Here is a 25667-nt window from a genome sequence, read left to right as displayed (position 1 = left end):
ATCCTCCTGTTTCCCTCAGGTGTCATGCTGATTCCTGCTGTGCAGACATGGCTCAGGTCATTCATGTCTCCAGTCACCACGGCAACAGTCACACTGGCATTTCATTCGCTGAGCAGTGTGCTCAGCTCAGGATCACCTAACCCTATAGTTGTGTGTGTGTTTGCCCATGTGCTAACAAGGTCAGTGGTTCAAAATGTATGCATCAACAAACATTTCTCCCCGGTGACCTTCTCTTCGTGGCTCCAGTCAAATTGAACGAATCAACATGAGTTTTTTTTTTTTTTTTCATCACCCACCCAGTCTCCCTCCCTCTGTCTCTGTGTCTCCCCTTAACTTACCCTTCAACCTCTCATAGGCAAACAAGCATGTCATTTGATTGAAAAACATGCATTCTTCATAATAACATTATGACACAACTTTGATAGTTTAGTTTACGTGATGATAACAAGGCCATAACCCCGATTTTTTTTTTACATATTGGAAGAGAGAGTACAAGGCTAGGAGGAGGGGAGTCATGACCAATTCCTGTATATGAGTGCCAGCATACTTTTTTTTTATTTGTAACAGTAAATTCTTCCTTAGATCTAGTATTTGTTGTTGAATTAGAGCTTCACACATTGCATATAAATCTTCGAAGCAAACTCCAAGTTCAAATAACTCCTGTTTAGAAAATGAGGAAGAACGCTGCTGCATGTTAATTCGTTGGCATTACAGGAAAGCACAACTCTGATTTGCCCAATTTGTTCCTGTCAGATTAGCAGAACAGATAAACAATCTTACAGACTTGGTTATTCAACAGTATGAAGCAAAAGACAATCAACTTACAGAACTGCAGTATGCTGTATCTGCTTTTTGTTAGATTCATCAGAAAACCGCTACAGAGAAAACATATAATCACAGTCTGCTTTATCCCTCCAGCCAACAATCAATCCTTTTATTTGCAGTTGTGTTTTTTCTGTTGTTTTATAATTTTTGCACAGTCGGAAAGTTTAAGAATTCTAGTTCATGTGCATGTTTAAAACTAAATTCAATGTCTATATTTTCTGCAATATCGCTTTGTCTTGCTTGTTTTAACTCTTTAACACTTAATTCCAACTACTATGAGTCACCATGTGTGGTCACACATGACGTCAGGGAGCATTAATGACACTGTACGGTTACAGTGTGTAAATCTTTCTTCCTGACAGGAAATCGTCTCCCGAGCTGGAAGCCGCAGTAAGTGATCCACTCAACTGTGAATACAGCACTTGGTGAATTTACTGACCCAAATGTGCAGCTTCACAGAAATTAGGACAATCATGTTTCTGATTCAAGAGGTCTATTCCTAATATAAGTGGTGTATTTGTAAGTCAGTTAAGTGGAAAAATGCAAGAGAAAACCTCCCTCTGCAAGATGTTTCAAAGATTCCTTTACCAAAAATAACTATCATGGTCACCTAGAGGTACTTTGCCATTGCTGTAATGCAGGTATAAAAAGCTTGGGAAAAAAAAACCTTTTCAGAAAAACTGTGACCTTCAAGAGCTCTCCACTGACAACTTTGTCACCTATGTCATGACTTCAAAAAAACCAGAAAGCACATCTGGAAGTCACTTAGTGTAATCAATATAGGATTGTGTTGCTCTGAGAGAGGCAGCAAAGCAGTATAAGAACAGGCCATAAGCTAACAAAGCAAGCTTATACTGTAACTGTTAGAAAATACATTGTATTAAACCTCAAAATGAAAAATTAAACAGATCTGCTTCCTGCTTTTGAGTTGAAATCTGACCAATTTCTGCTTTATCAATACATTTATTCTAGTCAAAATTGACCAAAGATCAACTAACCTGTAGGTTAGATTGCATTGACCAGTCTTTATTTGTTACCTGTTCAGTCTAATTGAAGGTAGACACACGTGTGTGTTTGCTGCCATCTAGTGCACAGATGCAAATATGGCAATACTTTGAACCAATTTTCCATTCAGAGCCTCGTCTTCATTTATAGTATGAGTATTAGTATGGACATACGTACCTATACTATTACATATGTCAGTACTCTCTATCCTTTATATTCACCCCCACTATTACAGTGCTGAAATATAAGCATTTCTTTCATCTGAACAAAGTATAATCTGTACAATTTTTTTTAAGGATGTTTAAAGACAACAAAAAAACATTTTAAACTTTTATTTTCCATTGCACAGTAATCTCTATCTACAGAATTTCTAAATTTGTGTGGCAGCAGATAAAGTCATAAACATCCATGTGAAAGTTGCATAAAACTGTACAAGAAAATTGGCTACAATGAGAAAAATACTGCAACCCACTGATAGCTGTTGAATCCAGGACAGAAGATGAAATATGGCAGATAGACAGGACTCCCTCTTGTTGCTTGGGTGTGTGGATTGTATCGGGTAAGAATACTGCATACTGTCGTGTATGGACAAGAAACAAATCACACAAAGATGGAGAAAAAAAAACTAAAACACATAAATAACAGTTGGGTGGGAGGGAAAGACATTGAACAGGTTTTCAGGGACGAATTCTAGCTAAAACTAGTTATTTTTCCTGAAGTTGTTTTTTTTCCTATTCTTCACTTTGGGGGATAAAGACAGAGTTACCTACCAACATCCACACTACATTTTTAACTAAACACAGAGAAGGCCATATCTGTCGCTGTGGAACCAAGAGAGTCCGTGGTAGATTTACTGAGGAAGAGAGAAAGGCAAAGACTGAAGTGAAGCAGAGTCGAAGCATGGGCCCAGACATGCGCCAGTAAAATCCAACCGTAGTTTAGAGATCATCCTCTATTGTACATTATCTTATTGTTATCTTTTTATCGTCATTGGTGGTTTTAGTTTGTGTAACAGACACTCAACTGGACACTGGTGAGACAAGGACACAAACATCAATTATTAAAACAACCAAAATCTCAAATGATATCCCTTAATTTTCATGAGTACACCCTGAAAAACCCTGACACGCATACGCGCACACACACACACACACACACACACACACACACAAACACACACATTGTTGTGTTTCAGCTGTAGTGGTATGGGTCAGGAAACAGCCTTATCAACCAACATTTAGGCCACTCCAAATGTTACATTTTTATGACATAATGTGAAACAGTACTACTATAAATGTCTGAGTTCCATTGCAACGTGCTCCATTTCTTGAGTCCTGAACATGATGAAGAAGATATTCCCAAATGGACCTGATCCCGGCTCTGCTCTCCATGCGTGAAGTTATATTGTTTTACACATATTACCGTATACTGTCTGGTAGAGTGATGAGCCAAACGATAATGCAATGGAAAAGCTAAAGCAACTCTTTGGCGTCAGAAAAAATATGGCCTCTCTCCTCTTCTGTTGCTTGAGCAACCTCGACATTAACTTTCCAGTTGGTCTTAGATTGTCAAACTATTTACTTATATACAAATAAAGATTGAAAGCTTGGTAGATTCACCGCATTTGAGCTTCAATGCAAATATGGAAATAGAAACGAGATATTAATGGAGGTGAACGTTTCTGACACCAAACACAACTGTCTTTCACCTCAATAAATAAATATAAACAAATAAATCACACAGACAACTTTCTCATACAAACAACTGTCAGCAAAACCTGAAATATGTTTTAAATGTATGCGTTTAAAGGATTATACGTCTGTATCTCTATTGTCCTGCATATATGAAAACACATAAATAGGGTTACTACTCATGTGTATGTAATCTCCATATTGATTGACTCCAGAATTTGGAAACTTCACCAAATCTGGCTGGACTATTAGCCCATTTAACACTGATCTCCTCAGCATTTGTACAGTCACACTCACAGACTAAGCCAAACTGTGGAAGCGTATGACATAAGAGGGTGAGGAGGACAGTTCACATCACATCACACAGGTCAATAAATTAGATCCTTGGGTGAACAATAAACGTGTGATTCATACGCACTTGCTTTGAGATTTCAGAGTCAAGACAGCTAATGTTGCCATGTCAGTGAGTACTTAACGATATATGCCTTTTAAATCCTTGCCCTCCTTTTTAGATTCCAGCCCTTTTCGTAAGGAGAAATTAATTTGAGTTGTTAGATAAAAGCCACAAAATGTTTTTTCTTTTTTTTCAACAAATCAAATATCATCCACTTTCACAACAATAGAAAAATAAGAGATTTTCCAATAATACAGACAAGAGCAAAAACAAACAAATAACAAATAGAGGAATGGCAAGAAAATAGAAATTAACACACACGCACACACTGTTGGTAACGATATGAAAGTCTGTAAGATACAGAGGAGAGTCTACAGGTTGAGCGATGTGACGAAATATCCAGTGTACATCAGAACAAGTTGTTTTCCTCCCTGTGACTCTCTGCATAGAGGAGGCATCGCTAACGCAGCACTTCCCCTGGCACTTCAACGCCTCCTTCTTCTCACACCCTGCGCCTGTCTCCTCGATGAGTTAATCCTTTCTTTTGTACTTTTGTCACTCAGAGGTGGATACAGCGTTGCACATTTATTAGATTTATGTATATATAATGATGTATTTAGATTCTTATTCCTTCTTTTTACATTTTAAGAATGTTTGTAGTTTGTTTCTTCATTAGGTATTTGTCTTTTTTCAGCTGTGTTCGTTGGTTTGAATACTGGCCCCGATGGGCTCGGAGTGGAGACAACAGTAAAGGACATTTTGGCAAATCAGAATGATGAATCTCCAGGTGCTTGGGCCAATTGGCTACCTCGGAGGAGAAGTTGAACAGAGATAAACTAAGAGACAAAAACATGAAAAGACACCATTTATTTGCTCCTTCTGAGGTTGTCCTTCTCCCCTGTCTAACCCCTCAGTTCCACCATTTAGACTGAGGTAACAACAGTATTCAACATTGTGCTAGGGAAGAAAATCCCAAGTGTCCCAGTGAAGAAGGCTTGGAAGGATGGATGATAGGACAGACAGATGGGTGGGGGGTCACGGTGAGTCCAAATGGGCCAATAGAAGGTGACAGTTGTGTCCATGGAGCTCTGATCAGAACTGGTACCATTTTTTATCTTTGCACTTCAGCATCATCTGGAAACAGAGGAAATTTTGGAATAAGAACTTAGTTCAAAATATGAGGAATACCTTCCAGACTGATGATCATACAATCCATGAGTCTCACGATTAATTCAAAGTCTCTCATCAAGTACTAATTCTTCTGCTGTCACTAAAGTTCATGTCATGTCATAGAATGACATATTTGCTGTAACGTTGGATCAACTGGTAACATTATAAACATTGAAGGAAACAACAGACCTTACATTTATTAATTCTATGTCTATAAAAAATATGACCCAACATGCTCAACTCAGGATCAGACCTTATAGAATGGGTGCTGGACCCTAAATAATTTTGATCATAAGAAAGACTAATCCAGCACTCAAATTTGATTTCTTTTACGGCCAAACAATTGTGTCCCCATAAATTCATTCCAATTGATTGTAATGCTGTCCTTCTATTTTAACTATGTCTCATTTATGAATAGAAAATTAGACTCCGTAGCCACAGTACTGGGAAGTTTCTATAGGCATCTGCTGCCAGCTAGTGGGTAAATAGTGTAAATGTGTAAGATTTTTTAAATCAACTGCACTCAGTATTTGACTGCACTCACTGCACTACATCGGATGTGTTGTATGCTTTTTGTATACAGTGTGTTTAGGGTGGATTGAGATTCCTCACAAACAATTGTTGTTACGCGATTGCACCAGATATTGTAACCAGAACTGATGATCAAATCAGAACTGAAACAAGCACGAGCAGCTATGGTGTCCTTGCTGTGAAGTCTCATGGCTTTTAATATTTTCTCTAAATTTAAGACGTTTAAACGTGTTCTGTTACCTCGTGGGCGTGTTTGGAAAAGGAGTCTGCGCTGGCCATCATGGCAGCTGTCCTCTCATCCAGCTCGCCCAGTTTCTGGCCTCTTTCATCCAGTGCTATCCGGGCGCGTGCCAGATCTCCAACTATACCAGACGCTGCCCCTTTCATGCCCTCAATGCCACCCGGGCCTGGGATGTGCTGGGCCAGACTTCGTGATGCCTTCCCAGCTGACACCTCACCAACTAAGTTAAGAAAGGAAAAAGATAAGGGAGAGATGTATGAGTGAGAATTTGAATCAATAAAAAACGGAACTGCTGTATATCTGGGCAAGTGTAAGTTTGGCATACATAGCTCCTCCCTGTCCAGCGACTGTGCTCCTCCCCCAAAGAGGCCTTTGAAGAACCCTCTGTTGGGTGCCTCTGGTGTCTCCACTGGTGTAAAAAGTTCACCCAGCATCTCCTGAAACATCATCACACACATCATCCTGCAACATACTGTACAGTTTACCTGCCCATGTCTATTTATACAGTGTTTCGGTATCCACTACAGTACAATACAAAACATATACATGTAGTTTGAATATACAGCACAGTTGATACCTTGTATGCACATTCCCAAACATATTTCCTTTATGTTATCCAGTTATTTGACATATTCATATCAACTGCCTTACACATGAAATGTTTTCTATGTAGAAACGTTGTTTAAGATTTAAACCCTCAAATCCTGAACCATGCTGCATTAAATCCATACGCATAACTGTACTGTATGTAGAAGGTAAGCTGACCTGTAGGTTTTCACAGGTGTCCTGGCTGTAAGTAATCCTCTGGATCTCAGTGGGGGAGCAGAGGTACATGGCCTGACCCAGGTTGGTGAAGCAGAACGTCCTTGCTATCCGCATGTCTGTCAAAGGCAGGTAGTTTACATCCATGAGCGGTCTCAGTCCTGGCACACTAGAAAAGGCGGGGGCACAGATATGATTAACATATTACATATACAAACACACACACACACACACACACAGAAGCTATCTTTGTCAGTCTGCCATATGGATGACTGTTCTGCCTCGGTCTCTCTCCTCTACGGAAGTGAAGATTAATGAGGATGAGCAACGAAGTTTTAAACACCTCCTCACTTCCACCCTTCCACACACTGCATGGAAATTAACCTGGTATGCCAGCATGTGTCTGTGCATGCCTTTGTCACCTTGGTTTACATTGTAAGGTTAAATTTAGGACACCATTTAGCTGTAGTGTATTGTTGAAGGTTTAGGTTGGGGTTAAAAGGATGACGGGAGAGAGGTCTAAAGATGTCTCTGGGCGTGTTTGTTGTTTGTGTTGTTTGTGTGTTTTGAAAGAGGACCAAAGTTTTTGTCGTGGCTTTGAATTACATCTTGAGCAAAAAGAATAGTTTAAATGAGGATATAATTTGATGAGCATGTCCAGCTCTGTGGTGACAGCATTTGAATTTGTCATTTAAAAGTTCAGAAAATCTATTAACCTGATGACATTGTTAAAAGAACAAGTCATTTTCCACTTGAAGAACATAGGGAATTTTGAATGCATAAATGGCACATGACAAAGCTAGCAACATTGTATCAAGGATCATTTCATCGTCACATAACATTAAAGTGTTTTTATATTGAATATTGAAATCCTTTTTTTAGGTTATGCGTTCCCTGCATGTGCAGTAGGTTTGTTTGTATTTTAATTGTTTTTTTTTTAAAGATAACTTTTTGGGCTTTTCCACCTTTATTTGATTGAACTTGGCAAGAAAGAGAGGGGGAAGACATGCAGGAAAGCGTCACAGGTTGTATTCGAACCCTGGACCTCTGTGTCGAGGAATAAACCTCTATGTATAGGTGTGCCTGCTCTGATTAAAATGGAGTCCAAAAGTTTCATTGTGGAAAAAAAAACTTCCAAATAAACTTTTCAAACTATCTCTGTAGCCTTGTCCACTTCATCATACCCCATATGTGTGCTCATGATGTCTCAAATATGGCTAAATCGCATCTCAATCCTTATGCAGGACCCTGAGGAGCTCATAAACAGCCACATGTGCCCACCTCCTCCTCCTCAAATTGGTCAGAACTTATCTAGCATAGCTCTCTTGTTGGCTAGTTTACACATAGACACTGCAATTCTTCATAATCACATGTGTTCGTTTTAAAGTGTTACCTACTCAAAAGCTAGATTTTGTGTGGTTTTTAATGGCAATACTGACCACAATTGGTCTAACTACCGACCCATCTTTTAAAAACACAAGTGTGAATACTGTTCTCGGTGCAAGTAGCAAAACGCACAGAGCACAACAGAAGATTAAATCTACCTATATCTAATCAATGATCCTTCAAAAAGACGTTGATTGATACATTTTTACATACATACGCATACTGTACATACATAACCAGCAATATCCAACTGATGCAGACTGACATGTTTCTCACCTGAGGGTCATAATGTGGCCGTTGGCACAGAAACAAGCCAGAGACACGCCTTGGCTCATCTGCACCACATCTGCCCTTAGGATGAAGGAAGTCTCTGTGATACTGTGTTTATAGATGCAGGTCTGGGAGGGGAGGGAAATGACTTTGGCCTGTTTCTCGGAACACACCACAGCATACTGACTCTCGTTGAGGTCCTGGGAGGTAGAAGGAGACACCGAGACAGGCCGGCGCTTACGGACTTTCTCTCTTTCTTCACCATCCGCTGTAACGTTGGGCTCAAACCAGGGCTCAAACGGAGGGGGCAGCATGGAACCTGTTGAGTCCAGGAAAGCCATCCGCATGACGCTGCCCGTCAGCCGCACTAAAATGCCTGATGAATGGAAAGAAAAGGCTTTTTATTAAAATTTGAATTCAAATTTAGTAGCTTAATGTATTTCATAGTGGAGCTTTGGTCTGACAAGTCTGACATTATTGTGAACATAAGAGACAGTTTATGCATCAGTCTACTTCCCATCCCTTCTGATCCCATTGCCCACCTGTAGGTGAAATGATAACTGGCTGCAGTTGCCGTTGCTCCCCAGCAGGTGGTAATGTGAGAGCTAGAGACAGCACGGTGCCCAAAGTAGTGCCCACATACAGGCAGGGTGTCAAAGTGCTGTCCCCCTTCCGGGCAAAGGTGTCACTAAAGTGGAAGGAACTGATGGACTCTCGTGTTTCCTTGTCGATGCTGGTGACGCTGGAGGAGCGCGAGCGGCTGAAAGAATTGTCCCTGTGGTCTAATGGGTTGGCACCCCGCGGCGGGCATACAGACAGGAGGACAGTAGGGAGAAAACAGAGAGAGGTAAAGCACCCGCAAAGCAGTAAAATCACAAGACAGTCAACGCAGATATGGCCACTGTATTGTACATACAAAATAAAGTGATACATTAAAACAGCTTTTCATAGTGTCATTCATAGGGCATTTGACATTTTAAAGCAAACTCAAGACACACCAATTGAGTAACAACTTTATATGTTTATGACTGATCTCTGTACGATATTGACGATGTAGATACAGGAAACTGGGAGAGAAATCCAAGAGTATTCTTAAAAGTGGGTAAATATTTAAAAGGCTGGTCTAATTTATCTCTCTGATGGATTGGTTAACAAAGCAGCATCCCCTGAAACCATATTGATGGTGACTTTATATTATACATACTTCATATCATATAGTATACAATAAAAACAAATCCAGTGCAATTATGCATTTGCACATTTTCACAGGCTGACCAACATTTTCAAAATCCCCAATCAGTATTTTTATTAGTATGAAAAAACAGCTATCAGGCACTTTGGTTATGACACTGGAACTCTTAAAACAAACATACAGGTAAATGTCTTGGCACATATATTTATTTGACATTTTCCCATCCAATGTCCTTGCTATGTGCTTTAGAAGAATTTTGTACACCATACTCCTTTTTTCAAAGTGTCAATACTTCTGTTTGGGCAATTGTTAAAGTACCAATCAGACAGAGAAAGGAAACACAAAGAACACAGAAGAGAAAGAGAAAGCTGCAAAAGTAACAGAAAGCATTACGGTGAGATGGAGTGTGCCTAGTTTAGCTTAGCACCACTGACCTCTAGTACAACCCCCACCAAGATCAAAAAAAGTGGGAGTCAGAGCAGAACATTTCAGACTTAATTTAATTGCAACACTTTGTTTTATGTCAATAAATTTCAATTCTGGTAAGATCAATGGTACTTTAATCTCATGCAAACTTAAGAGAATATCTGCACAGCATGCCAATTTTGAGGCTAAGAACCAGATAAAACTGGACTAATGGGATGTGATAAGACTCCAGGTAAAGTGATAAAGATATGCTGCATTTCACAATTGTTTGGAGACACGAATTCATGGCTTACCCAAGTCTGGCTTTAGCTCAGTAGGCAAGCTTAATTTCCGTGACATCTTTGCTGGAAAAAAGAGAACATCCCTCTTTACAAACACACGTCTACGCTAACACACAATGCCATGCAAAGCTAGAGAACTAGCATTGGGCTAGGACTGTGCACAAAGCTAAAATACATGTAAACGACTAAAGGCTGTGAAACAAAGTGCCGTGGGATTGTTAAATTGTCTAGGGGCGTCAAAATGCTCTACACAGGAGAAGACACTGCGTATGGACTCAGAGACAACCCTGTGTGTCACAGAGGCATGCTGTGGAAGACAAAACAAAGGAGGTGACCTCTGGTTGCACAAGGCCCTGAAAAAGAGGACTGGTACGGTGAGACACGCCATAACTACACAGCCAGTCAGGACCCTCATGCCACAGGAGCATGCACCAAGAACAGGAAGGAAACAGAAATTACTAAACAGGAGATGGAAGAAGACAGTTGAAAAGATGGTTACTGAAGTAGTTACTGGAAGCTAGCTGAGCTTTGTTATTGTTTGGTGCTTTATTCATTAATAACCGTATTAGGCTCACCAAAACTGTCTCAACTAGTACAAAACACACTTGGTTAATGTATGTCTGCATGTAAAAGAAAACGCATTAGGTTTTAAGCTGTGGTGCTCAAATCATGCCATCTTTTAAAAGAATGAACTTATAAATAGAAACAACAATAAATGAAGGCCGTAGGTGTTTTTTCTCTGTCTGTTAGAGAGTTAACTAAAAGGAAATCTATATGATGAAAGGGGATATTCATCATGCATTTACTTACAGTAGATGTTATGTTCACTAATGGTAGCGAGTTTCTTTTGGTTTGGAAAACTGACAGAAACCCACCTTGACAAATGATGAATGTATACAAAAACCCTGAAAAGTCTGTTACATCATTTAATACCCTCAAGTCAACATTAGGTTGGGTGTAACTTGATTACATTTTTTGTTTCCATTTAAAAAAAATAAAGTGCCAGAGGCATAATTTGAATGTCCGGCGCTACACATAATTGAGTTTTCAAAGCTTGCAGTTGTCCAGCTCCTGTCCATAATTGATGAACACAAATCTTCTATGGATTACTCTTACCTTCTATTTACATTAATCTAAGGGTTTTCACTTATTCTGGCTAATTACACCTCAGCTCATGTTATGGGAATTTTGTAAGGTCACCCACTCCATCAACCAATTAAATTAAAAACAAAGGTACAACAAAGCTAATAGGAGGATCGGTATTATGTGCAGTATATTCTGAGGCTTAGAATATTTTTTACATGTGTGAAACTTTAAACGGGGTTCAGACTTATTAAAGGAGGCAGGTCAGTTGAAAAGAATCTACGACGTTGGTTAAAGAAGGACTGGTCTAAAACTCGAGTCTCTGATTTAGCCATCATTTTAGACACCTACTCATTGTCACCTGAATCAGAATGAAGGTAGGATCCAGATCCCCTGCCTTCCACAGACAAAAAGCATTACTATATGTAATGATCTACTTCATCAACACACACTGAAGGCACACAAAGACAGAGTTGGACAGATGAGTTGCTTCCCCGATCTGTGGTGTCATCAAACTGTACAATGGACAGAGACAATCTTGTAACTCATAATGTACGCAAAGAATCTGCTGTAGGAGGTCAGGACAGATATCACAGGCACATTCACAATAAGACACTCGTGCTACCTACATGTAGCATGCAATGTATGTCTAAGGCAATGAAGCTGTGTTGTGTGTACACAGACAGCTGAATTCCTGCCCTGCTTCCAGGTTAGCCTCTGCTCCATGAGCTTTCAGTTCTCGGCGTAAACCTTTCTAACCATATACTTGAGTACAGATGTAAAATATGAGCATGTTGTTATTTTAACCAAGAAAGAAATACTGCTGTTTATATTTCAATACAGTGAAAACCAAAAGATAGTGGAATAGAAGCTAACCCATTGGTGAAGCTGAACTTTGGCTCTCTATACTCTATTCTACTTCTTCCCACTGTGGTGACCATGAAACAGACAGGGGGGAGGGGGGAGGGCGAGGGGGGGAGGCACACTTTGTCCTGCCTACACAGCCTCTCATGAAAATCTATGGCCAATCTTACCTCCTCTACCACCTCCATTGTAGAATTGCGGTAGATTGCTGTTTGACATCAACACTTTTGGGGGTGTAAGGGGGAAAGTAAAGTAGAGTAAAGTAAATGTGCAGTTAGAAACTCCCTTTGGCTTGTTACTACACATCCGCTGTCACTGTTTACCCTGATGAATCACTGTGTTGTTGTTTTTTTTAATCCTGAGCATCAAACTGCCTTTTTGTAAAATAAAGCTGGTTCAAAATGCAGGACACTGATTTGACTTAAAAACCCTGATGTAAAAACCATGTACCCTAAAAACAGACAAGAGAATGCTGTACTGTGTAGTATTAGAACTGGTTGCTGTTTTATTAGAAAAACTATTGACCGGGAAAATCAATTATTTCAACATATATCTAAGGATAAAAGTCCATATGACATTTAACTTTTTATTGCATGTGTGCCCATAATGAAAAACAAATCAATAATCAATAATCCCAGTTTCATTTGGGTACCATAATGAGCAAAGATCCATCCAGCCCTTCCGCCCCTATTACTATAAGTGGTTAGCCATTGACAATTGTAAGCAGTGAAGATAATTTTTGTGTTTATGTTATTTTATGCAAACTATTCCTAGGATTTTCTCTACTGGAGTCTTAATTCATCATACTGCAAGTAATTTCAAGGTAAAACTGCACAAAAAAACAATCTAAATTATTTTTTCCAACTGGGAGATTTCATTACTTACCGCAAGACAGTGAGAAAAAAGCTTTGCCCTAGACTAAATGACTGTTACAGATAACAGATATTTTTACAGGGAGGCACCTTATCTCTCTCTCTCTCTCTCTCTGTCCTATGAATAATGCAGAGCAGACAGATGTATCAGACTGGTGGCACCAGACATGAGGGTTGTTGGGGCAGTCATCATACCTGCAGCAGGACTCCAGACTTTGGAATTTGTTTTCCGTCTGACCTTTTTAAAAAGCTTCTTATTCAGTGGCAAGTTACCCCTAATGAGATGGATCTGGGCTGTTCTCTCTTCAAGCACCTTCAGCTGGACTACTAATGACGTAAGAAGCCGGCTAGTAAGTTCTTCTGTGGTGGAGGTGCATAAAACTCTAAGTGACAATGGATTTTGTGGGTTCGCATTTGGTCATATTCACCAATATGAAAACTGCTTAACATGATAATGTTCTGTAAAGATCTGCTTCAGCACACTGAGTGCACCCAGACACATTTTAACTGAAAGAAGATCCCTGCTCAAAATCCAAGTCAAAACTTAATTCAAATAATGTTGCAAATGATATTATACATTTAACTGTGAAGTGTGCAATATACAACTATGCAGTTGTTGAACATGGAAAAATACCCTAGGCCCTTCAGGTTTAACTTTTACTTTTACACTTATTCTCTGGTAAATGGAAATTAATGGGTTTCTCTTAGAGTTTTGTTTCATTTAATGTAGAATTCTTAGCTGTCACAGTGAATTAGCATCACAGAGATTGGATACGTTTATAGCCTATAACCCAGTTTTCCACGACACTGTGTGAGATTAAAACAAATGTATTCCTGTCTTTTGAACTCTGCAAAGTGGTAAATGAATGCATCCGCAAATGGGAAAATACTCTCAAAAACCCATAAATGTATGGTAATAAACTTAAACAATGCATTCCTAAAGACTAAGGCAGAATGAAATTGACAGCCAGACAATTTTACGGTTCAACAAAAAACCCTTCTGTATAGTTCCAGTTTGATGAGCAACAATTTCATTAAAACCGTATTAAAAGCAGAGGCTCTTTTGAAACATTAATCTCTCTCCCTGACAAAATGCCCCTCTTGCATTTAATACAAGATATTATAGGTATATTTTTGACTGGTTCACTGTTTGGCTTTTTATGTCTGCATTACACAAAGCCTGCTGCTATGTTTTTCCCACCGTTCTTTTAATAAGACACTGAAGGACATGTTACCTGAAGTAGGGGACTTGCAGCGGTCCTCTGATGTGGCTGAGCCCTCGTTAATGTCGCACAGACCTGCAGCAGAGATAATACAATTCAATTCATACAGAAATAAAGCCAAAAAAGAACCACTGGGAAGGTCATTTGTAAAAGTATACCACTGCCACTTTCCTAGATAATTGCAGATATCAACTGGGTTTGCTGTACGTTTTTTTGGAAGATTGGACTGGACCATAAGAACAAATGGATGGTTTCCATGATGAATTTTCTCTTCATTAACACGTAATCTGATCTGAACATGATAAAGATTCTGTGCATCTTTAATGTTTCTGTTGAAGTCTAATTCCTCCTTTTGCCATGTGCATGTGTATGTGTGTGTGTGTGTGTGTGTGTGTGTGTGTGTGTGTGTGAGAGAGACATTGTCCTGTGAGGCAGAAAGCCAAGCAGACAGCAGTCTGGCAGAGAAACACAGCTGGATGCCTGATTACTGCTCACAGTCGCCAAGCTCTGACAGGTGCCAGCCCACTGCTCACCAGTCAGTGACACCAGATGCTCTGTGTGTATTTACATGTGCACGTTGTTGTGTGTATGTGAGCATTTGATAGTGTACATTGGTTTGCTTGTGTGTGCCGGAATACATAGTTGCGTAGCTTATCTGTGCATAAATCACAAACGTCAAAAATAAATCCTTCAGCATCCACAGCTTACTAATCCATCAGTATCCATAAGTATGGGCAGTGCATCGTCATGACACTGCGGCATCGTCTAAGTAACTGCACTGTCATCGTCTAACACAGGGTGGCGGTGTGTCCATAGGGGAAGCATCTTATCAGCTATCAGTGGTACTATGAAGCTGCAGTGGCAATCTGTGTAGAAGGGATGGGCTGTGGGAGGGTGTGTGGGATTGAGAAAGAGCAAAGAGACGGACAGAAAAAAAGATAGATGGACAGAGAAATAGTTTGTCTAGTCAAGTGCTTTATTTTGTATCAGCATTTTTAAACTAAGACTGGGTAGCATCATTTTTAGATGCACCGTGTGTTGTTCTATGATTTTGTTCATTCTTGTGACCTGTGGGGTTACTGAAAATCCCATTATAATGTTCACTGAAAGACTGTCTCGAATTCTAATGCGGACCTTTACTGACAAAAATGCAACGTATGATTTTGCATGAGTTTTTAAGCCCAATTTGCCTCAACCTGCTGTGTGTTTGTCTACCTACACTAGGCTCCATTTACACTGGAGTTGACCAAGTGACTTGCAAGTTTGATGTTCAGCCACCTAGCTTTTCAGTTTGGGGAAATAAGTTTGGATGTACTGTATGATAAGTCAGATGAGGACATAAAACAATAGCAAGTTGGGTCTTGTGGCTGAGCTGTAATGGCAAGAAACAACAAATTCCTACTGCTGTGTGTGGTCAGAAAAGTTTAGACTTTTGTTTCGCAGTCTTTTCCATCTTATCCCTTTTCTTCATTACCTCCAGAAGGCTGTCGTGACTTTCTTGGCGAGCGGGGCTGTCTCTGGTAGGGATCGTTGGAGCCATAAAGCTCGACCGTCCCCAAATTGAGCACTACCGTCTTCTGGACATAGTCCACCACAGCCAGACCGTTACTGTTGCCAAACACCACACTGGGGAGGGGGTGACAGAGTGAGGTAGGAAGTGGAAAAAGAAGGGTAGGCGAGGGAGGAGGGAGAGAGCAAAGGAAAGATGGGTTATAGAAACATGGTCATGAGATTTGACTTAGTTTTCAGAGTTAAAAACACTGAAGTCGGAGCACAAAAACAGCTGGAATCTCTAAATATTCTTAGCAGCCATAAGTTGTGTTGACAGGCCTGGTTGCGTCTGTTGCCATGAGCAGTTGCTGCTTGAACTGCAAAATTGTATGCATGTCCACCTTGCATAGTCTTGATATATTCAACTCAGCTTAAGATGACGATGAACTAGAATAAACAGTGGGAACTTTTCAGAGAAGACTTAGTTCTAGTCTTGCCTACAATGTTCCTGACCGTATACTCACAGGCCGTAGGAGGAATTGAGAGCCAGACTTGTGATCTGCTGCGGAGGCTCTCCGCTCACCCACACTAACTGGACCACCAAATCTACCTGGTAACCTGCAGACTGCTTCAGAGGAGTACTGCGCACTCTGGAGAGAAGAAGACAGAGTTGAATAGAAAAGAGTAGAGACAGCAAGAGAAACACTAAAAAATAAGGTTTCACAAAGACAATGACAAGTGGTGCAGCTGCAGTTCTGCAGCTGCTGTGTGTTAAGAGTCTGGCATGAGTGGCGGCAAGGGGATGATGGGAGGCCATGTCTGAAAATGCTTCAGGCGCTGACTTAGTCTAGAGTGCTTGAGGCAAAAGGCAAGACTCTGTATATGAGTGTATATAAGAATGCGTGCAAGCACTTTGAGAGTTTATGTAATTAGTGTGTGTGTGTGTGTGTGTGTGTGTGTGTGTGTGTGGTCTAAGTATAGCTACATTTGTGGGGACCAAAAACTGTGAAAACATTATACTTATGGGGACCTGACTGCTTTGTGGGGACCAAAATGCTGGTCCCCATACCGTTAAAGGGCTTTTTGAGGACTAAGACTTGGTTTTAGGAGTAGGGTTAGACTTAGGTTGTGGTTAGGGTTAGGGTGAGGGTTAAGGTTAGGCATTTAGGTTTGATGGTTAAGGTTAGGGTAAGGGGCTAGGGAATGCATTATGTCAATGACTGGTCCCCACAAAGATAGGCAGACACAACTGTGTGTGTGTGTGTGTGTGTGTGTGTGTGTGTGTGTGTGTGTGTGTGTGTGTGTGTGTGTGTGTGTGTGTTTCATACTTGAGGCACGGCATGTTGCCTCCATCAGAGTTGTTGCTGCTCGTGGAGGGGTGTGAAGGTGGGCCGCTTGTCTGAGGTGAGGCACCGGGGGTGGGAAGCGCTGATGTCTGTTCGCCCCCTCCACCCCCGCCGTCTGGAGACTCTATGTCGTTCAGCTCGTACTGCATTCGCACCTCAAGTAACTGTATAAGACAACACACACACACGCACACACACACAGCTGTGAGTGTAAGTGCAAGGTTTTAGTAGATTTATAAAAGAGGAAAGCATCATTATCATGATAAAGAAAAACAACAAATCTTCATGAATTCCTCTGAGGATAGGAACAGTCATAAGACAGTGAGTGACATCCACATACATCCACACAGTCACTTGATAATCAACAATAGAGATTTGTTTGACGTGTGTGTGCGTGCTTGTGTGTGTAGGCAGACTGAGGGTCAAAGAGGTCCTCTCATACTTAAATATTCCATTCCTTCTAAGTCCTCCTTCAAGCTACTTCTCTGCAACCTACGCCTTCGCACAGCCACACAAGCACACAGGCACGCACACACGCGCATACAAACACACACACACCTACACACAAACACAAAGCCCCTCTCTTTTGCATTCTGTCAGTCTCATTAGCCCCACTGACATGTGGGAGTGAAGAGTGATCAGTGCTCTCTGCTCGGCTCCTCACACCCGCTCTCCTCTGTCCTCTTCTCCCTTAATATCTGTGAGGTTATAGAGGTGTTTTACCTTGAGGGAACGGAGGCTGTTTTCCTAATTACAGCTCACTGCAAGTACACATCTACTCCTGATCCAAATCCCAGACACACTTTTTGAGCTTAGAAAAAAGTGCCTGACATTTCTCTGCAATATGCATCAGTCATCCATATAAAACGTTTTTAACAGGAAGTTGGCTGATTTGCAATAAGGCACTTGAACTCTACAGAATCATGTTTTTAGGGTTTTCTGTAAACCCAGTTTGTTTGGAGGAACATAAGAATTAAATAGTTAGTAAAAAAAAAGGGATGACACTGAGGGAACAAGCTAAAATATTAAAATTAATTTAGAGACCTGTGAGGAGAAACCTATCATCACACCTCCCACACACTTTGATTGACAAGTGATGTGGCGGCAGTGGTGTTGTTGCAAGAAAAAACAAGAAAAATTGTTGCCAAACTTATAAACAATTAAAGTATCTTGCTGGTTGACCAATGTAACACTCCACTGCTCCAGCAAAAAGCAGAAACTACGCATATATACATTATACATGCACCCTCTCACTTGTGTTAAAGGAGCTGCGAGGATTCTTGCACAGTTTAAACAGCATTTCTCTTTACAGTATGTCATTAAACGCAGACTCCCAACACACCCCCATAAGCACTTACGTCGCTATCAAGGCAGGTTATAATGACAGTCTAGCTTTGCTTGTTCACTGCTCCGTCTGTTGGCATGGCAACCATACTGCCTTTGACCGGGCAGTTATTTGAGTGCATGTGTGTGTTTGTGCTCTTAAAACAGTAAAGAAAGTGAGTGCTGAGGGCAAATAATAAAACCCTTGTATAACCTATACTTACTGAAAAGTTACACATGTCCCTTATTTGTGTTTGTGCTTGTAGAGTACAACAGTCTTACAATTAAAACGGGGAAAATATATAGTATTGTTTGCATTAAAAAATGAGCATTGCAAACGGTTACCCACCTGCACCACCTCAGTAGTTACTTCCAGTTTGCTGAAGCGGTAGATGATGACATTGGCTGACACCCCGGCCACACACAGCATCCGGCTGTCAGGGCACCAGGCCATGATCTGAATGGCAAAGGGGTCTTCATCTGACACTTCGGTGCTGCTCTTGTCCTCCTTGGACCGGTTTCTGTCAAACACCTTGGCTGTTTTGAGCTTATAGAGCACTTGGAGCATTACTAGGAGAAAAGAGCAAAGTATCAGTTTGCATTCAAGGGAAATCAGACAATCAAATATGACTTTCAAGAATATGAAATCAGAAGCAATGTGGTGCTTTGAAATTGAAATTATCCATTATTACTACATGTACAATAGTTAATTTACATAATACTTATTTTGTTGATATAGACTGTATGAAGGCTGGTGCTCAAATTTAGAAATATGTATTAAAAAATACATTTCTATATTAGTTTTTAAAGTTGCTTGCTTTGTGTGAGCTTCTCCTTCTATCTCAAATTTCAACTGAAGCTCAAAATATACTTTGTTGCTTATTGTTTGTTTATAACAATAATTATCATTTCTGAAGCGTATACAAAGCTTAGCTTGTTGAGTGAACTCACTTGCAGAGGCATCCCAGAACTTCACAGTTCCATCAGCATGCCTGGGAATTCAAGAGAAGGAGAGAAAGAAAAGATCAAAGTAGAGGAACAAAAGAGAGGGGACTTTCCATTTGTGTCTTGTTGTCTTGACTACTAACTTCGAATTCTAGTCTGCTCAAAATAAATAATTTTGTACATTTTGCAGCATTAAAACATCACAAGAATATCAATTGAAAACACAAAACCTGATGTCTAGGTGGTAAATCAAAATAAAAAAAATAAAAAAAATAAACTAATATATTTAGTTTGGTCCCCAATTAATCATTTAACACAACCACAGCTGTCCTCTTTAGAGGGATTTAACTAATGATTCTCATGTCTTCTCTCAAGGTTGTTTAACAAACATATGACCAAAAGTATATGGATATCCCTGTCCTCAATCTTGTTTTGTACTTTTGTTCCTGAGGTTGTTTTTCCGGTTGCTTGGCCCGTTAGTTCAACTCATGGGAAATCTTAATTCTGTTATGAATTAATTCAATGGCATACAAAGATATTTAACCCAACAGTTTGCTTCCAACTGTGTGGCACACGTTTTGGGAACATCCTGCCCCGTTTCAACATGACAAGTCCTCTGTGCGCGACGTGAGGCCCATGAAGAACGGCTTGCTCTGTTTTAGTGTAAAACAATTTGACGGGCCTGTACAAAGCCCCAGCCTCAACCTCATCAGACACCTCAGCTAGAACGCCGACTGTGACCGTAACTGTGGCCGACCTCACTAATTCAGCTCTAGTGGCTGAATAGGAGCAAATCCCTGCAGCCATGTTCCAATCACATTTGGGCACAATGCTCAGATGTCCACATATTTTTTGGCAATGTTGTGTAAATTCTGTAAGCAACAGAACATCCAGCAACATCCACATTGCCAATTGCCTGAAAATTAATTGAGTGTGCACAGGATTACATTAAACAACAGGTGTTCAGCATGGCAGCTTCTCCATTAGGTGTCCTGGATAAGAACATTGTCATAAAAAACATGTATTTTGGTTTCCATTTGTTCCCCTCACACTTCTCGTTGTTCAGCTGAGTGGATTTGGAGAGGAATATTTTGCAGGCTGTGCCACTCTTAGAAAGAGAGAGAAGCCTGTACAGAATAGTAATGTGGCCTGTAGGGGTGAGGAGAGAGGGAGGAAGGAAAGGAGCCAAACCAATGCCTCAATGTCAATTCTTCAGTGTGTGTGTGTGTGTGTGTGTGTGTGTGTGTGTGTGTGTGTGTGTGTGTGTGTGTGTTCTGTTGAAAACACCCCTTCTCCCCATGTTGACAGCTCAGAGCGTGATAATAAACATTAAAATGGAGCGAGGTGCACATGATTGGAATATATAAAGACCTACAGTAAATATTCTAAGACAAACTTCTTTGCTCTGGAGGCCAGACAGTGCAGGAGAGGTGAAAGTAATTGAGTTGCAGCAAGACGATAATGATAATGCTAATTAAATCAATATTGTCTTACCCAGTGATGATGATCTCTGGGTAGCTCTGTGTGCCTTGACCCCAGTTTCCGCCACTAATAGGCCATTCCTGGATAGACAGCAGACACACATATTATATTAGAGTGAATGAGAGACCACAGGTAGAATGTTAACAAACAGCGTGTCAATAGAAACATTGATTTCAGAAAAGATGACATGATAAAACCACACTTGTGCATGGGAAAGCAAAGGCAGGGATCCTTAGTGTACCGCTCTCAGTGTGTCTTGCAATTATACATTATGCACCTCAATGAGTGTGTGTGTCTCCATCTGAGAGTGTGTGTGCATGTTGGCAGGGGGTTTGGCTTTGAACACGTTGACACATACAAAGGTCATCATGATGACTCATGGTGATCTTTATGTGAGAATGCCCTCCCGCAGCTCAGCTAGGCCTTTGCTTAACAAAAAAAAAAAAGGGACAAAAGCAGCAGCTAGGCAGCCAGTTTAGGTCAGTACATGCTGACATTTCCGACAGAAAGCTAGAACAAGGCGACAGGGAAAAGAACATAGGCATACATAATGGCTGAAGGAGCAGGGGGTCTGTCTAAGATGATACAGGGATAGGAGATGAGAATGAGAAGAGAAAGGAGGTGTACAAAGAGAGAGGATGATCGTTAGGTATTATGACACTAGTATATAGTCGCTTTAGCTTCAAAGAAACATTGAGAAAGATACTTTAGCACTAAATTAACTCATGCTGCATGCGGTTTGTAGCAAAAAACAAGCAAATATGCATTTATGTGTCCTTTGTTAAGTAACCTTGTTGTTCTTGGAATCCGGCAAGATGGTTAGAGGGTGTAGTGTGGAACATTTACATTTCTAATTTAGGCATTACGCTCTTTTCCAGAATGACATGAAGGAAAATTCCACCCTCTGGCGGGAGGGTGTGTTCTTACAAAATTTGATGGGTACCATCTAGGGTATTGATTGGTTGAAGTGGGCGTGGCCCATAGGACCAAGTTTGGATTAATCCCCTACATTTACATGAATTATGGGAAATTAACGGGGTACATGGGTATTTGACCTGACTTACAAAACATTACAGATTTGGACCACTAGGTGGTGCTACAATAAACGTGTTTTTGTCTTTACTCCCAGAATATACATCACACATTAAAAATCTTTACATCCATGTGTTTATTGAATCAAGCCAAGTCTCCTGACATAGGCCACGCCCATTTCTGCTCACATGTCTTTGGCAAATTTGGCAGAGATTGGCCGTTAGCGGGCGCTATAATCAATACTTACTGGTTTGTCTAAAAACACAATGCATTTCAATGTGAAAATTGCAATATCTCTGCCAAAATAAATGCTATACACACGAAACCTGTGGTGATTGTTTGTCATACCGCTCTGAGGTTCTATCCCAATTTTGGTAAAGATAGGTCATTAGGGGACACTAAAGTCATCATTTATTGGTTTTGCCTAAAAACTCAATACATTTCAACGGGAAAATTGCAATATCTCTGCCACAATAAATGCTATAAACACGAAAACTGTGATGATTGTTTGCCATGCTGCCGGAGGCTCTGTACCAAATGTGGAGAAGATTGGCCATTAGGGAACGCTATAATCAACGTTTGTTGGTTTTGTCGCAAAACTCAATGCATATAAATGGGAAACTTGCAATTGCAATATCTCTGCCAGAATAAATGCTATCAACACCAAACCTTTGATGATTGTTTGGCATGCCGCTAGGAGGCCCTGTACCACATGTAGTAAAGATAAGCCATTAGGATGCGCTATAATCAACGTAGACCATTTTGGGCAATTTTATCCCTTCTGAGGTTGAGCGCGTCGTATACGACACCAAAATGCACTTCTGATTCATAACTTTAATAATATACCTAGTACAAACATAGTGTCTTTTGAAGCTAAAAACTAACAGTCACCCTTTTCACCCCTGCTTTGTTGTCTTCCTATCCCTTACAGAAGGTTTTGTTTCCAGCCTTGTAGTCCAGAGAATTTCGGGGTCATTGTGCAATTAATCCATACTGCTACATGCATGATTGATCCACTGTATGTAAGAAATGTAACTAATTTGTCCTTTATGAGTTATAACGTTCAATATGTTTATTTCGCACTGGATGACCAATATATAGAAATGTTTTAGACAACACAAATGCTTGTGTGGCGTTGCTGTGTGTGTAATCAACATACATCTGTGAGATACTTGTTCCGTTTTTTCATTCATTCATTTATTTATTTGTCTTCATGGTCCTACAAACTTTTTAACATTCAAGTGAACTCAGTGCAGCACAAAAATTCTAATTCCCAGTTTTTCCTGAAAAGAAATTATGTTCATAGACTGACTTTGGGTAAACAAGGTTGATGTTTTACAAGCTTTTCTAGAAAATTAAATCAGACGGACCAGAGGTTGTTGAAAGTCCTTTAGGGCTCTGGGATATTTGCAACGGTAATGTACCGCCGACCTTGGTGCTCACACCTCTCGATATGTTCATATTCCTGATGTTTACATCCCCACGTTACGCTTCGGGTTCCGCTTTTGTGAGCTCCCCGGTTCGCCGCTACCTACTAGCATCGGGACAACTGGCACAATGTGGCGTGGACCCCGTCCTAACTGCTTGCAGTTCTAGTTTTGTCTGATTCTGCTTAACAAATGGTTGCACAAAATCATGACAGAGAGTAAGCAATTTCTGTAGCAACAGAGTCACGCATATTTTACACTTCTGTAATTTTCCTAATCAATATCTTTGTAATTTGGTACTAATTATAGGAACAAGACAGCTGAGGCTGATGTTGATAACTTAAGCTTTTCTAGTGTTTGCTAAAACTAGCGATTTTGTTACACCCGCCAATGTAACTAAGAGAGTCTTTTAATCTGTGCACAAGATTACAGGCTAACAGGTTAACATGCAAAGTGTAACATCTGTACACAGAAAATTATAATAATAAATTAGTATCCCATCGCAATTTACTTGGGTTTAAATTGTGCTTTTCTTCCTTAGAAATTCCCATTTTTCCTATAATTAGCACCACATTACGTTGGCCTTACACCTTAACTCAAAATACATTTTATGTTTTGTTTGCATTGCTTCTAATCTACTGAGAAGAAACAAATCCCTTCCTCTCCCACCAATTATTTCCCCCTTTCCTTGCAAAATTGTAAACCTGTCAAGAAGCCCTAGCTCTTTAATTCTGAGGGTCTCTATCCAAAGCCTGACATTTACCACTGCTATGTTATATGTAGGGCTGCACAACGAATCAATAAAATCAATAAAATGTGATTATTAAAAGAATTGTATAACAAATTTCATTATTGATTCGTTGTGTCGCGCAACTATTACGCCACTCAATAAGTTGCTGAGCTGTTTGAGAATTAAAAACAAAAATTGAGTTGAGCATGAAGTTGAGCAGAGTGGAGCAAAAAAAAACAGCAGAGGTATAGTAAATACCATCAGAGAGACCTGTGTCACTCCCTGATGTAAGTCACGTGCAGATTTGAGTCGTGCATGCGTCACTTTGTGATAAGTAGACTACAAGATGCTAATGAGAAACTTTGTGACGTCAATACAGTAAAAATGGATCTACTTAACAAAGTTCACTCACTGCTGGCTACAAGTTAGCATCCGACACATCAAAGGTTGTCACTGGAAGGTTGTTTTGAGCTAACGTTAGCAATAAAACAATCATAGATAGCTAAAACGTTTTTGGAATGACTGCTAGCTTAGCTACAAGTTAGCAACCAAACACAACAAAGACTGTCACTTGAATGTGAAAGGTTTATTATTTCATGGATTTTACAACTATCAGTGTGACAGATTATGCCGTAAACTGTTTACATCTGAGCATGCGTGACTCAAATCTGGACTTGATTTACATCAGGGAGTGACAACCTGTAATGTTATTCTGAAACACATGGCGGAGGCAGAGAAATCAGCACGTCCTAAGTCATCCAAGGTATGGGTGCATTTCACACTATTAACAATGTTAACTGCAAGATGTGCAAAAGCGACATGGCATGGCACGGTAGCACCACAATGATGATTCAGCACTTACAACGTAGCCATATCGGAGTCTCTGATGAGGAAGAAGGGAGTTCAACAGCAGGGTAAGTCACTACAGAATCCTACTTTTGTTCCGTTTTGAAGTGAGGAACGTAACGTGCCTCCAGTATCTCTTCTGGTGCTAGTGTTTACTCAATATACAGCTCAACAAGCATGACAAGCTAGCGTTAGCTCGTAAATAAATCCAGTAGACTAAAGCAGGGGTGGTACAGTTTAGAAGACTAATTACATGTTTTTATTCACTTGCCCTTTTTGGCCCATTGATTTGTCAATCTTTTGTCATATATATATTCTGTGCTTTGTCCCATATCGGTTCTTGTTGACAAATATGTGTGTGTGTGTGTGTCTGTGTGTTGTAGGCCTACTTTTTAACTTTGTTTTAAAGTTCTTTTATAGCACTTGGTAATCTTAAGCTGTTTTTAAATGTGGTCTGAACTTAACTTACTACAATGATAGTAATAATTTTATGAATAAGCTTCAAGTGAACTTGTGTTGTGTGTGTTGTCTGTCTCTGCTCTTTGGGTTACTTACCTTTACACAACTAATAACTAAAACAACAAGTATGTATGCAAGTATGTATTGAGTTGATGGAAATTGTGCTATTACAAATACTCACATCATTTGTTTTTAATTATTACTTTAACAGCTCAAGGATGTTCAAGGAGCAACCTGTTTTGCACTGTGAATTTGAATAAAAGGGTTGGAAATGAATGCTTTTTTTTTTATCTGATTCATCAATTAAGTAACAAGCTAAATGAGTGACAAATTATTAAAATAATTGTTAGTTGCAGGCCTAGTTTTATGT

At 40.1% G+C, this 25667-nt stretch overlaps 1 protein-coding gene across 5 annotated transcripts in view; it reads right to left on the bottom strand.

The window, feature by feature from the left end:
- Window positions 1-2147: 2147 nt before the first annotated feature.
- stxbp5a (syntaxin binding protein 5a (tomosyn)) overlaps window positions 2148-25667 on the bottom strand; it is a 93715-nt gene continuing 70195 nt past the window's right edge. Inside the window, exons 13-27 of one of the 5 annotated variants that reach the window (XM_034899839.1) lie at window positions 20816-20883; window positions 19328-19368; window positions 18726-18946; window positions 17036-17217; window positions 16232-16357; window positions 15691-15842; window positions 14229-14291; window positions 12292-12345; window positions 10187-10237; window positions 8818-9057; window positions 8282-8651; window positions 6623-6788; window positions 6183-6294; window positions 5857-6077; window positions 2148-5049 (exon numbers count right to left, since the gene is read on the bottom strand). In XM_034899839.1, the coding sequence (XP_034755730.1) occupies window positions 5008-5049; window positions 5857-6077; window positions 6183-6294; window positions 6623-6788; window positions 8282-8651; window positions 8818-9057; window positions 10187-10237; window positions 12292-12345; window positions 14229-14291; window positions 15691-15842; window positions 16232-16357; window positions 17036-17217; window positions 18726-18946; window positions 19328-19368; window positions 20816-20883 (2109 nt within the window). In that variant the 3' untranslated portion in view covers window positions 2148-5007. Of the gene's footprint in view, window positions 5050-5856; window positions 6078-6182; window positions 6295-6622; window positions 6789-8281; window positions 8652-8817; window positions 9100-10186; window positions 10238-12291; window positions 12346-14228; window positions 14292-15690; window positions 15843-16231; window positions 16358-17035; window positions 17218-18725; window positions 18947-19327; window positions 19369-20815; window positions 20884-25667 lie in introns of all 5 variants that reach the window. The other 4 variants (XM_034899838.1, XM_034899841.1, XM_034899840.1 and 1 more) reach the window with 4 other exon arrangements.

Source organism: Etheostoma cragini, chromosome 18 (genome assembly GCF_013103735.1).
Source record: "Etheostoma cragini isolate CJK2018 chromosome 18, CSU_Ecrag_1.0, whole genome shotgun sequence".
In the NCBI taxonomy this organism is placed as follows: domain Eukaryota; kingdom Metazoa; phylum Chordata; class Actinopteri; order Perciformes; family Percidae; genus Etheostoma; species Etheostoma cragini.
Note: the sequence above shows the minus strand (reverse complement) of the source record. Positions and strands in the feature narration are given on the sequence as shown.